Below are 14,166 nucleotides of genomic sequence, written 5' to 3'. Positions count from 1 at the left end.
ATATCAACAGTGTTGGGTTAGTTACTGAAAACCAGTAACTAGTTACAGTTACTAGTTACTTTATTTCAAAAGTAACTCAGTTACTAACTCAGTTACTTACACCAAAAAGTAATGCGTTACTGTGAAAAGTAACTATTTAGTTACTTCTTTTTTTTTAAAGCTCCCATTAATACCCTTTTTGCCTTCATTTCAGTACTGTTATTGCACTGGAGAATAATACAATCTGTTGATCAACTTGACATACATTTTTATTTTCCTTTTAACATAATTAATGAAAAACAGTGCAACATAAAAAGGTATTCCTCCTTTCTTTAAACTTGTACCAATGACCATGAATAAAAAACAAGTTAAAGTGCAACATAAGAAGGCACATCATCTTCCTTGAAACATAAAGCCTGACATCTGGAGTGATGCTGCTGTCTTCCACACTTGGAGCCATGGATTGTAGAATACTTGTTTTCAGTGGCAGGATCATTGACACAGATGGTGAAGTTTCAGTGCTCAGTAGAGATGGAACACTTTTGAGGGGTTTAAGCACCTGGAGGACCTCACCTGCCACTCTCACATCATCATCAGACAGGGTGACATTTGTCTTCAGGGTGTTGTGGGTCAATGCAGAGTATATAGCTGCCTGCTGCTCCAACATATCATAAGTGGAGTTCCACCTCGTTGGGACATCATGTATGAGCAGGCAGCTTTAGCATTTCTTGCTTTGTCTTAAGCACATGAGCAGCTGTTGTGCTTGGGTGGAAGTAAGAAACCTTCCTGATCCTCCCAAAGAGGCGCTCCATCCTATTGACTGAGATTCCCTTCTGTGATGCCAAATTCACTACATGTGCAAAGCACCTATCTGTGGTCCCAGTCCTGCCTCATTCTCTGTAATTATTTGATTTTTGGCATTATCACGTGTGACTGGGATATCTTTATCTTCCATTCCTCCACTGTTTGTGTCAGTACCTGCGCAAGGTGACTCTCGTAGAGGGGGCGTGTCTTCTCATCTCCCAGTCTGCTGTGATGAAGTGAGCGCTTATAGTTCCGCTGGACGTCCACCCGTCTGTCATGAGCGCAACAGATGATGCTCGGGATAGTTCATCCACAACTTTTTTCTTCTCCTGCTCATAAAGATCTGGCACAATCTTATTGCTGAAGTGGGTGCGCGACGGGATGTCGTAACGTGGTTCAAGCACGTTCAGCATGTGTTTAAAACCCTCGTTTTGCACAACCGAGTCTGCACTTATAAACACACCGATTCAATGGCGGGGGCGTTCAAGCTCCTCCGTTACTCCGCTCGCCATGACCACGCTGTGTGTGGACTGAACGTGCCAACAACTTTTTTTTTTGTTTCATATATCAAACCGCGTGTGTGCGTCATCCCCTCCCCACACCCACACACACACATAGACCGCGCCTCTTTTCTTCTCTCCGGCTTGTGACAGAGGAAGATTCAGAAGAACGTACGACACCGCAGCGCTTCTGTTTCTAGCCGATACTACATCAAAAGTAACGTAAAATAACGCAGTAACGCATCATGTAGTAACGGTAACTAAATTACTGAATAAAAAAAAATAACGCGTTAGATTACTAGTTACCGCCGAAACTAACGGCGTTACAGTAACGCGTTACTTTGTAACGCGTTACTTTGTAACGCGTTACTTTGTAACGCGTTAGTCCCAACACTGCATATCAACATATAATATGTTCAATATTTACCGTATTTTGGTCATTTTAATCTTTGCCGGAACTAATTCTTCAGCGCATTTATTTCCGTTATTTCCGGCAACAACTTGTGTTTCTACTTCCGGATTAAAACACGAGTGTGTTGTAATCACGGCAGACTTGGTAACAAACTATGATCACAGATGAACTACTGCTTCTAGAAGCTAGCATGAAGGAAGAGTGAGATGTTGGAGCATGCGGAAGCCGAGAGAGTGAGGTGAAAGTGAATTGGAGCTGCAAAATTTCGACATAAATGGAGTGCTTACCCATAATTAACCGGAAAAACGTCTCCAGCCAGCTGGACCAAACGCACAACTGTCCAATGAGTGAGTCACGCTTGTAGTCAATCATAGAACTGGCACCCAATGTTTTTAAAAAGTATTTTGAATCGAGAATCGTTTAGAATCAAGAATATTTACCTGATTTGGTCATTTTAATCGTTGCCGGTAGTAATTCTTCAGTGCATTTATTTCCGTTACTTCCGGCAACAACTTGTGTTTCTACTTCCGGATTCAAACACGAGTGTGTTGTAATCATGACAGACTTAGTAACAAATGACAACAGGACATCTGCTGATAAGAGTAATCGTTGCTCTGGTTTGTCGACAAATTGGAAGTTGCTGGCAGTCTTCAAAGTACCCCAAAGCTGCCACAAATGATTGGAGGATGCGGAAAGAACTGTGGACACTTGTGATTTTGGATCACATCGGACTGTCTGCCCCGCAGGATTTTGAGGACCAGTCATAGACAATTTAGAGTGACATTTTTTTTTTATTCTCTTGTATACAAAACATTCTAACTTGGATTGTTTTCCTGGCTTCGAGACTCTCCCGAAGGACAGTGCAGCGAAGACACAACAAACTCCCTTCTTGTCTCTCATGGACACACACCTGTTGTTGTTGACTTTGAACTTATCGGCTGCACGACATCAAGGCCCCGGAACAGAGACACGCGGCAGGCTTACACACACACATGCATCGATAAAAATATACGCCACACACACATACCTCACCCCCAAATCCAACACCCTCGACGCAAATCCCATAGGGGTAATGAAAGGATGGGCAGCACCTGAGAGCTGCAGCCTTCCACCATGACCCCCCACTCCCTCCTCTCTGTTGCTAGATATCTCGAGATGTACGTTGTAATATGTATATGTGCTTTGCTATGGAGATTTTTTCCCACTCCAGACTGGGCCCCCTTCGGAGAACAGTCTAGATTGTATTTTTTTACTCATCCTTCCCCAGCGTTTACCTTTTTCCCATCTTTTATGGGGTGCCTTGTGACGACCCATCAGCGTTCCTGTTCTGTAACCCCGTACACTGTTTGTTTGTCTAATCTTGAACGGGTTTGTGCTGAAAACAAAGTTTCGTTGTACTTGTGCAATGACAATAAAGACCTATTCTATCCTATCCTAAACAATGATGACGGATGAACTACTGCTTCTAAAAGCTAGCACGAAGGAAGAGTGAGATGTTGGAGCAGGCGGAAGCCGAGAGAGTGAGGTGAAAGTGAATTGAAGCTGCAAAATTTCGATATAAATGGAGTGCTTACCCATAATTAGCTGGAAAAAAGTCTCCGGCCAGCTGGACCAAATGCATAGTTAACTGTCCATTAAGTGAGTCACGCTTTATATTGATCATGATACACGCAGCACATCATGCGTGTATAATGACATACAGCGTATCTGGCTAGCTGTGTACACACAAAACATGAAATGTGGACTAGTACTTTACAGATACTGTAGTATGATTGTTCATGTTTTTCAATCAAGTTGGTGTCGTATCAAAATGTTGTGCATTACAAACTCAAACGCATTTTGTGTTGTCAGAGAAGCTAGCTTATCTCTTGCCGTAGCTAGCTTTTACAGCTAGTACCGTAGCACGTGGATGTGTTACTACAATAAAAAAAGAGTCCCGAGGTGTTCGTTCTTACAATAACAATGTCGCTACAGCTTGGTTATTTTACAGGTAGGGGAACGTAAATAAAGTATTGGTGACGGTTTTTGAATGCATTCTTAAAGTGATTTAGTGGTATAATTGATTGCTCTCATTAGTTGCATTGCTAGCCACCAAGAACGAGCTGATTTTTATATGTTAGAAAGCGAAACAAAAAAGAAAACGTTTGTTTTCTTGTCTCTTATAAGAATTGTGAACGATAGGCAAAATTCGAAAAAAAGGGCAGTTCCCCTTTAAGTAAATTTATCACATCTGTTTATCTATTTTATAGAGGAATGTAGTCAATCATTGAACTGGCACCCAATGTTATTTAGAAGTATGGATTCTGAATCGAGAATCGTTTAAAATCAATAATTGATTCTGAATCGAATTGTTACCTATAAGAATCAAATACAAATGGATCATGCATTCAGAAATTTACAGACCAAATGTCTTATATTCCAGTTTAACCCCTGTGTTGTCTGAAATAACAAGATAACTATAGTAGACGGACTGATCAATACTGTTTTTTTAATCTGTGCCATGTGACTTGCTGCTTAGCAGCGTTTCCATGGGCATCAAGGGTCTGATCTAAAGGTTTGCGTGCAAAGCTGATGTACTAAACTTGCGTGCAAAGGACTGTGTCTCATAAGTAAGCCCATTTAGCATGGCTGTCTTCATAAATATGCAGAATATTCCAGCCAAGTCAGCAGGTCCTGACCGAGTCAACCCCTGGGTCTTGAAGACTTCCGCTGCTCAGCTAACTGGGATCCTGCACTCTATCTTCAACCTGAGTCTGATACCAGTGCTATGGAAACCATCCTGCATAGTGCCGGTGCCCAAGAAGCCCATCCCATCGGGTTCGAACGACTTCAGACCTGTTGCCCTGACGTCCCAGGTCATGAAGGTCCTCGAGAGACTCGTGCTGGATCAGCTGAGACCCCTGGTGGCTCCTTCCCTGGATCCTCTACAGTTTGCATATCAGCCCCATGTAGGAGTGGATGATGCTGTTATTTACCTGCTGCATCATGCTCACTCTCACCTGGATGGTGGGAGGGGCACTGTGAGGATCGTGTTTTTTGATTTCTCCAGTGCCTTTAACACCATTCAGCCAATTCTGATGAGTGACAAGTTGCTCAGGATGGGTGTCAGTTCATCAATTGTCTCCTGGATCACTGATTACTTGTCTGACAGGCCCCAGTTTGTGCGATTGGGGAGCTCCCTGTCGGATACTGTGGTCAGTGGTGTAGGTGCTCCACAGGGGACTGCCCTGTCTCCTTTCCTGTTCACCCTGTACACCTCAGACTTCCGGTACAGTTCCAGGTCCTGTCATCTGCAGAAATACTCTGAAGACTCTGCTGTGGTCGGGTGTATCAGAGAGGGACAGGAATTGGAGTACAGGACACTGATCGCTGACTTTGTGGAGTGGTCTCAGGCGAACCATCTGGTCCTTAATGTGGACAAGACCAAGGAGCTGGTCATCGACTTAAGTAAGAGAGTGACCTCGGTGGAGCCCATCAAGATCCAGGGCCCTGAGGTGGCAGTAATGGAGCAGTATAAGCACCTGAGAGTCCATTTGAACAGCAGACTGGACTGGAAGAACAACTGCAAAGCTGTTCACAAGAAGGGCATGAGCAGACTCTTTTTCCAAAGGAAGCTTAGGTCCTTTAATGTGTGCAGCAAGCTGTTGGAGATATTTTATCAGACTGTTGTACCCTGTACTTTGCAGTGGTTTGTTGGGGGAGCAGCACCAGCAAAAGGGACTCAAACCGGCAGTGTTGGGACTAACGCGTTACAAAGTAACGCATTACTGTAACGCCGTTAGTTTCGGTGGTAACTATTAATCTAACGCGTAATTTTTTATATTCAGTAACGCAGTTACCGTTACTACATGATGCGTTACTGCGTTATTTTTTATGTAGTATCGGCTAGAAACTGAAGATCTGAGTGTGTTTTATTGCAGCGCTGCGGTGTCGGAAAAGAAAAGGCGTGCTTTGTGTGGGTGGGTGGGGGGCACCCAGATCGTAGTCGAAGAGCGCAGGGGAGACGTTCCTCCAGAGCCTATGTACTTCGGGGCTAACAACCTTCACTTTACCCGGCAGTGGGTCTTTACAGCTCCGGACTCGAGGGTGAATGACGAGACCGGCGGTTTGTTGCAACTTTGTGACTTTATTGGTGTCTTGCACCGTGCACGCAGCCATCCACCAAGCTAGAGCACCTGCACGCGCTCCCTCGTCCACTCACTCACTGACGTCACTCACCTCACATGCTGTCATGTCTTAAAGGGCCCCACACACACACACACACACACACACACATACGCTACTCTCATAACAACTAACAAGACATCATGGCGAAGCCAGAAGTCGAGTTTCTTAACATTCTCACTACTTTTCTTTTGTCGAGCACAAAGAAAAGAACATTTTAGTTAAATGTAAGTTGTGTCTTGGATCAAAGATCCCATCTGCTTAAAGTTAAAGTTAAAATGATTGTCACACACACACAAGGTGTGGCAAAATTATTCTCTGCATTTGACCCATCACCCTTGATCACCCCCTGGGAGGTGAGGGGAGCAGTGAGCAGCAGCAGTGACCGCGCCCGGGAATACTGCCCAAAACAGCAATTCTAATCTGCTGAAACAGCTACAAAAGCAAAATGCTTCGACGAAGCTAGTAAAGAGAGACACAGACTCCGATGCCACTTCACCTCCACCTAAGGATTTTAACGGAGGACTGTTAGCAAGGACAACATTGATAGAGCCATTGCAGCATATGTGCTAGAAGTATTGCAGGCTATTTCTACAGTGGAGTCACCCGCTTTCAGGCAGCTAATTAGCATGATACCGGCATCAAACAGCAATTGGCACGGAAAACATGTTCCAAGTACCTGGACAGTGGGTACAAAAACATGGAAAGTGAGCTAAAGAAAACACTCCAAACTCTGCCTCTGCTCATCATTCATCACTGAAGGTACACACTCTATGTCAATTCTCTTATATACTCTTTCATTCTAAACTTCTAGAGTGTTTGATTATCACAAAACTCTAAATGTATAGACTATAAAGTTCACAAACATAAAGAGGGATCCTAGTGGGCCAGGGCAATCTTTCCTTATCTCTAAACTAAAACTGGGGAAATGTGTAGGGTGTTCTGGGCTTCAGTACAGTGTTGATCTCCTGAATACATTTTATTTCCGAATTCCTTGAGAGAAAAACAATGCCTGGTTAGGCTTTGTGTATGTCATGTGCAGTGTTGGGACTAACGCGTTACAAAGTAACGCGTTACTGTAACGCCGTTACTATCGGCGGTAACTAGTAATCTAACGCGTTATTTTTTTATATTCAGTAACTCCGTTACCGTTACTACATGATGCGTTACTGTGTTATTTTGCGTTATTTTTTATGTAGTATCGCCTAGAAACTGAGAAGATCTGAGTGTTGCAGCGCTGCTGAAGAGGCGACAAAAAAGAGGCGCGCCGCGCGCTGTCTGTGTGTACGTGTGTGTGTGTGTGTGAGTGTGTGTGTGTGGGAGGGGGCGTGTCTGTGTCTACTATCAAGACGTCATGGCGAACCCCGAAGCCGAGTTTCTTAAAATGGAGATATTTTCAGTACGTTTCTTTTATCGACCACAAAGAAAAGAACATTTTAGTTGAATGTAAGTTTCAAATATGCTGAAACAGCGACAAAAACAACATGCTTCGACGAAGCTAGTAAAGAGACACACACTTCACCTCCACGTCCAACAGCGGCTGGATTTTAATGAGGCACTGCACACTGAAGGTACACACACTCTGTCAATTCTCTTATATACTCTTTCATTTTAAACTTTTAGAGTGTTTGATTATCACATCACTCTAAATGTTTAGACTATAAAGTTCACAAACCTAAAGAGGGATACTAGTGGGCCAGGCTAATATTTCCTTTTCTCTAAACTAAGTGGGGAAATGTGTAGAGTGTTCTGGGCTTCAGACATGATTTTATTTCAGAATTCCTTGAGAAAACGCCTGGTTAGGCTTTATGTATGTAGTGTGTGCCTTTCTTGTTTTACAGCTATGTTGTTATTATGCTGTTTGTTACTTATGTTAAGTTGCAGCTATTTAAAATAGTTTTGTCAATTTGTTCTGGTCTGAAACAAATTGGCCCTTTAAAACATATCTTTGTCTTTGTGTGTTGTATGTAGAGCACATTGCTTAGCAGAGTTCAGTGATGCAAATGCATGTCAACTTGATCAACAGATTGTATTATTCTCCAGTGCAATAACAGTACTAAAATGAAGGCTAAAAGGGCATTAAATGGGGCCTTAAAAAAAATATATATATATATATAAGTAACTAAATAGTTACTTTTCACAGTAACGCATTACTTTTTGGTTTAAGTAACTGAGTTAGTAACTGAGTTACTTTTGAAATAAAGTAACTAGTAACTGTAACTAGTTACTGGTTTTCAGTAACTAACCCAACACTGGTCATGTGTGCCTTCCTTGGGTGAAGCCAGGTTTACAGCTATGTTGTTATTATGCTGTTTGTTACTTATGTATGTTATGTTGCAGCTATTTAAAATAGTTTTGTCAATTTGTTCTGGCCTGAAATAAATTGGCCCTTTGAAACATATCGTTGTCTTTGTGTGTTGTATGTAGAGCACATTGCTTAGCAGAGTTCAGTGATGCAAATGCATGTCAAGTTGATCAACAGATTGTATTATTCTCCAGTGCAATAACAGTACTGAAATGAAGTAGAAGAAGTAACTAAATAGTTACTTTTCACAGTAACGCATTACTTTTTGGTGTAAGTAACTGAGTTAGTAACTGAGTTACTTTTGAAATAAAATAACTAGTAACTGTAACTAGTTACTGGTATTCAGTAACTAACCCAACACTGCAAACCGGATTGATAAACTGATACGGAAAGCCGGCCAAACTATTGGCACGCAGTTGGAGGCATTTGTGGTCAGTGAGGGACAGGAGGACACTGGACAAACTGCTGGCCATCATGGACAATCCTGCCCAACCACTCCACCAGACAATTAAGGGACAGCGGAGCTCATAGTCCAACAGGCTCCTTCAGCCTCTTTCCCGTACTGTGCGATTCAAGAACTCCTTCATTCCACACTCCATCCAGCTGTATAATCACTCGCCATACAGCAATAGATGATATCTGTCTATTACCTGACACCTGACATGTCAGCTACTTCTCTTTGTTTTTAATGTCTATTTTCTATTTTCTGCTGGATCTACTCTCTATTTTATGCTGCTGCTGTCACATATACTGTAATATTGTACATAGTCATTGGCAGTGTTGGGCTAGTTACTGAAAACCAGTAACTAGTTACAGTTACTAGTTACTTTATTTCAAAAGTAACTCAGTTACTAACTCAGTTACTTAAACCAAAAAGTAATGCGTTACTGTGAAAAGTAACTATTTAGTTACTTATATATATATTTTTTAATTTTTTTAAGGCCCCATAATGCCCTTTTAGCCTTCATTTTAGTACTGTTATTGCACTGGAGAATAATACAATCTGTTGTTCAACTTGACATGCATTTGCATCACTGAACTCTGCTAAGCAATGTGCTCTACATACAACACACAAAGACAAAGATATGTTTTAAAGGGCCAATTTGTTTCAGACCAGAACAAATTGACAAAACTATTTTAAATAGCTGCAACTTAACATACATAAGTAACAAACAGCATAATAACAACATAGCTGTAAAACAAGAAAGGCACACACTACATACATAAAGCCTAACCAGGCGTTTTCTCAAGGAATTATGAAATAAAATCATGTCTGAAGCCCAGAACACTCTACACTTTTCCCCACTTAGTTTAGAGAAAAGGAAATATTAGCCTGGCCCACTAGTATCCCTCTCTAGGTTTGTGAACTTTATAGTCTAAACATTTAGAGTGATGTGATAATCAAACACTCTAAAAGTTTAAAATGAAAGAGTATATAAGAGAATTGACAGAGTGTGTGTACCTTCAGTGTGCAGTGCCTCGTTAAAATCCAGCCGCTGTTGGAGGTGGAGGTGAGTGTGTCTCTTTACTAGCTTCGTCGAAGCATGTTGTTTTTGTCGCTGTTTCAGCATATTTGAAACTTACATTCAGCTAAAATGTTCTTTTCTTTGTGGTCGATAAAAGAAACGTACTGAAAATATCTCCATTTTAAGAAACTCGGCTTCGGGGTTCGCCATGACGTCTTGATAGTAGACACAGACACGCCCCCTCCCACACACACACACACACACACACACACACACACACACACACACACACACACACACACACACACACACACACACACACACACACACACGTACACACAGATAGCGCGCGGCGCGCCTCTTTTTTGTCGCCTCTTCAGCAGCGACACTCAGATCTTCTCAGTTTCTAGCCGATACTACATAAAAAATAACGCAAAATAACGCAGTAACGCATCATGTAGTAACGGTAACGGAGTTACTGAATATAAAAAATAACGCGTTAGATTACTAGTTACCGCCGATAGTAACGGCGTTACAGTAACGCGTTACAAAGTAACGCGTTAGTCCCAACACTGGTCATTGGTATATATCGTATATATGTTATAGACATAATATAATATATCTGTATATATAATATACTGTACACATATGTATATATTCGTATATGTCATGTCTGTGTGATCATGTTTTGTTTTAGTCATGTTTGGTTTTGTTTTTGGACTTTTTGTGCACTTTTGTTTGTTTTGTCACCATAGCAACCATTAGTTTTCACTTGTCACGTGACGCACCTGTTTCACGTTTTGAGTCACGCACCTGTTTTCACTAATCATGTCTGTAGTATTTAAGTTCATTGTTTTTAGTTTGTCTTTCTGGCGACATCCGGATTCATACCCCTGTCACACTCTGTTTACCTCTGCGCACTTCATAGTCCATGCCAAGTAAGTTTTTGTTTATTAATGCCACAGTTAGTGTTTTTGTTTCATTGTTCACAGTTTCTGCCTATGTGCAAGTTTTGTTTTCAATAGCCTAGTTTTGTACCTCCGCCATTGTGCGCGCTTTTCGTTTGTTCTTTTTTGATATATAGTGTTAAAATAAATCATGTACTCCCCTTCACGCCACATCTGGTCCAAATCTTTTGCACCTCGGGAGAACAAACCACGCCACAGTCCCAGTCGTGAGAGTATATATGTTAAATTTTTTATCGCTATATTAGTCTATTTATACCTACATTGTCATTTCCATCCTTACACTTTCCATCATTGTCACTGAGCTACTGTGTTGAACAATTTCCCTTGTGGATCATTAAAGTTTGTCTAAGTCTAAGTCTAATATATGCTGATCACGCCCACAATACGGGGAGAAAATGCAAATACAAGCATTTAGCTCATGCAGCACGATTTATCAGGACTACAACTGTTTGGCGGCCACTCTTTTGCATCTATATTCAGAACATCTAGAAAGGACGTATAAATTGACAGTTGCGCAGAAATAGCTGTGAGAAAGGTGTGACGATCGGTCACTTCATTTCTGTTTGTTTCCTTGTTTTTGAATGCACTTCCTATCAGTGCTCTTATTTTGGTTTCCACTTCCTGTTTGTTCCGCTGAGCACTGTTCGTTCACTGACCTGCCGTTGATTGGCAGCCGGTCCACATTATATATATATATATATATATATATATATATATATATATATATATATAATGTATGAAATACTTCACTTGGTGAATTATAGTTGTCAATATACTCCTCCCCTCTTAACCACGCCCCCACCCCACCCACCTCCCGAAATCGGAGGTCTCAAGGTTGGCAAGTATGCCTGCCAGGCCCGGCCCTAACCAATCTGGCGCCCTAGGCAAGATTTTAGGTGGCGCCCCCCCACATCGGCAGTGAAGTGTATATACTCACAAGAAACCGAATAGCTTTGTCTTTGACCTTTTTTTTTTTTTTACTTACAACTATACCTAATATATAAAGGTGTGGACAAGTGACTATTACCTGCAGGGCAAACATAGCTAACCAGAAGGCAATAACAATGTAAACAAAAAACAGCTGCTTAAAAGATCTAATACAAATGTCCCTGAAAAATGTAAGGTGGGAGTACTGTAATTACCTAACGTTACATTATTATTTTCCATAACAATTTAGCCCCTCCACAATATTAACCCGATGTTAAAACAGAACTAGCTATTTATTGATTGGCAATTGCCGAATCATGTGACATTAGCTTAATGCTAAAAAGCCGGGTTACTATCACATTCTGTAACAGACAAATAATTTCATGTTCGGCTCACCTACCTGCTACCTCTGTCTTTTCTCGTTTCTCCTCCTCTTCTTTTCTCTTTTTTCTTCCCTGGGCACCTGACAGTTTTGGCCGTTTTGACATCTTGTGTTGATTTTTTGATGTGGTGACGTCCAAAAAGAGTCATGATACGGGAAGGGAGGGGGCGCACCGTGCGGGGGGAGAGGGGGCGTAATGTTGTAACAAATAATATTTCTATTAAATAGGCTTTACTTTGCATTTTAATTAACGTGGGATTATTTTTTGTATTTAGAAATAATAGTACCAACTTTTTTTCTTTTCTTTTTTTTTCTCCAACATTTGTGGCACTGGCGTGGCGCCCCCTCATGGACGGCGCCCTTAGCATTTGCCTATACGGCCTATGCCACGGGCCGGCCCTGATGCCTGCCTCTGCCTTTTATCACCGAGTATTATTTATTATGTATTTATTTAAGCTCTCTTCCTGAGAGCGTTACAGTGTTATAACTTCACCTTTGTCGTTAGTTTTTAAGCCAAAATGCGTCCGTTCTCCCTTTTCTGTCTACACACGGTGTCTTCTTGTAAGTACTCCGTGATTGTGCGCTACCGAACTAAAACCAGCAATGTCACAACGTGACGACGACGGGGGCGTGGGACCGGTACTTTTCAGAGGCAGTATAGTACCGAATATGATTCATTAGTATCGCCGTACTATACTAATACCGGTATATCGTACAACCCTACTGTGTATGAACCATATTTGTCCTTTTCGTCCTCCAGCTCTGGACAGTCCCCACCACTGCAGCGCCGTCCTCCTGGTCATCTTTGGCATCATCTTCCTCTTTGGCATCCTGGGCAACTGCATCGTCATCTACACCATCATGAAGAAAACCAAGTGCCGCGCCAAGCAGACCGTCCCCGACGTTTTCATCTTGAACCTGTCCATCGTGGATGTCCTCTTCCTCCTCGGGATGCCGTTCCTCATCCACCAGTTGCTCGGCAACGGGACGTGGCGCTTCGGAGCCACACTGTGCACGGTTATCACCGCGCTGGACTCCAACAGTCAGATTGTGAGCACTTACATCCTCACGGCGATGACACTGGATCGCTACGTGGCCACGGTCCACCCCATACGCTTCAACTACATCCGAACGCCGTACGTGGCCTCCATGGTCATCGCCTTTGTCTGGGCTCTGTCCTTGATCACTATCATCCCGGTGTGGATGTACGCCGACCTCATGCCGCTGTCCGACGGCCTGGTGGCCTGCGCCTTGCTTCTGCCCGACCCGGTGACCGACACCTTCTGGTTCACGCTGTGCCAGTTCTTCTTGGCCTTCGCTATCCCGCTGGCCATCATCTGCAGGGTGTTCTTCAAGATCCTGCAGCACGTGTCCACCAGCGTCGCCCCGCTCCCTCAGAGGAACCTGAGGGTCCGCACCAGGAAGGTGACCCGCATGGCGGTCGCCATCTGCCTGGCCTTTTTCATCTGCTGGGCTCCCTACTACATCCTCCAGCTGGTCCACCTGGGCGTGCAGAACCCGAGTCTGGCCTTCTCCTACGCCTACAACATCGCCATCAGCATGGGCTACGCCAACAGCTGCATCAACCCCTTCCTCTACATCGTGCTGAGTGAAACCTTCAAGAGGCAGTTCCTCAGAGCCGTGCGTCCCGCCAACATGAAGTTCAACGTCAACTCCAGCACGGCGGAGGGGCGCAGCGTCAGTATGAGGATGGTCCCGGACAGGGGTCACACCGAGCAAGCTTCCAGGGACATGTTGCCGTCCAATGTCCCCTCACAGTAAAGAAGAATCACCCAAAGAGGGATGGAAGGGTCTGATTACAATATTTCGCCTATGATAACATCCTAATTAGGGGTGTCCCTCTCCGATATTGGTCTGATATCAGAAAAAAAATCGGAACACATTGGCTTGTATGTAAAATCCGATACAGGCAGTCCTGCAGTGCATTTCCTCATGCAAAGCCGTACAGCCAGTTAGCATCGAAATGTACCCCAATAAGATCTTTTCTTGTACAAACCCCGTTTCCATATGAGTTGGGAAATTGTGTTAGATGTAAATATAAACAGAATACAATGATTTGCAAATCCTTTTCAACCCATATTCAATTGAATGCACTACAAAGACAATATAATTGATGTTTAAACTCATAAACTTTTTTTTTTTTTGGCAAATAACAATTAACTTAGAATTTCATGGCTGCAACACGTGCCAAAGTAGTTGGGAAAGGGCATGTCCACCACTGTGTTACATGGCCTGTCC

General features: G+C 42.8%; 1 protein-coding gene across 1 annotated transcript in view; it reads left to right on the top strand.

Annotated features, from left to right (window-relative positions):
* The window catches only part of mchr1a (melanin-concentrating hormone receptor 1a), a 19,362-nt gene extending 5,447 nt beyond the window's left edge, over positions 1 to 13,915 (top strand). The window contains exon 2 of the mRNA XM_061984503.1: positions 12,668 to 13,915. Within this exon, the coding sequence (XP_061840487.1) occupies positions 12,668 to 13,689 (1,022 nt within the window). The 3' untranslated portion in view covers positions 13,690 to 13,915. The remainder of the gene's footprint in view (positions 1 to 12,667) is intronic.
* The last annotated feature ends 251 nt before the right edge of the window (positions 13,916 to 14,166 follow it).

The sequence above is a fragment of the Nerophis lumbriciformis genome, linkage group LG25, assembly GCF_033978685.3.
Source record: "Nerophis lumbriciformis linkage group LG25, RoL_Nlum_v2.1, whole genome shotgun sequence".
In the NCBI taxonomy this organism is placed as follows: Eukaryota; Metazoa; Chordata; class Actinopteri; order Syngnathiformes; family Syngnathidae; genus Nerophis; species Nerophis lumbriciformis.
Note: the sequence above shows the minus strand (reverse complement) of the source record. Positions and strands in the feature narration are given on the sequence as shown.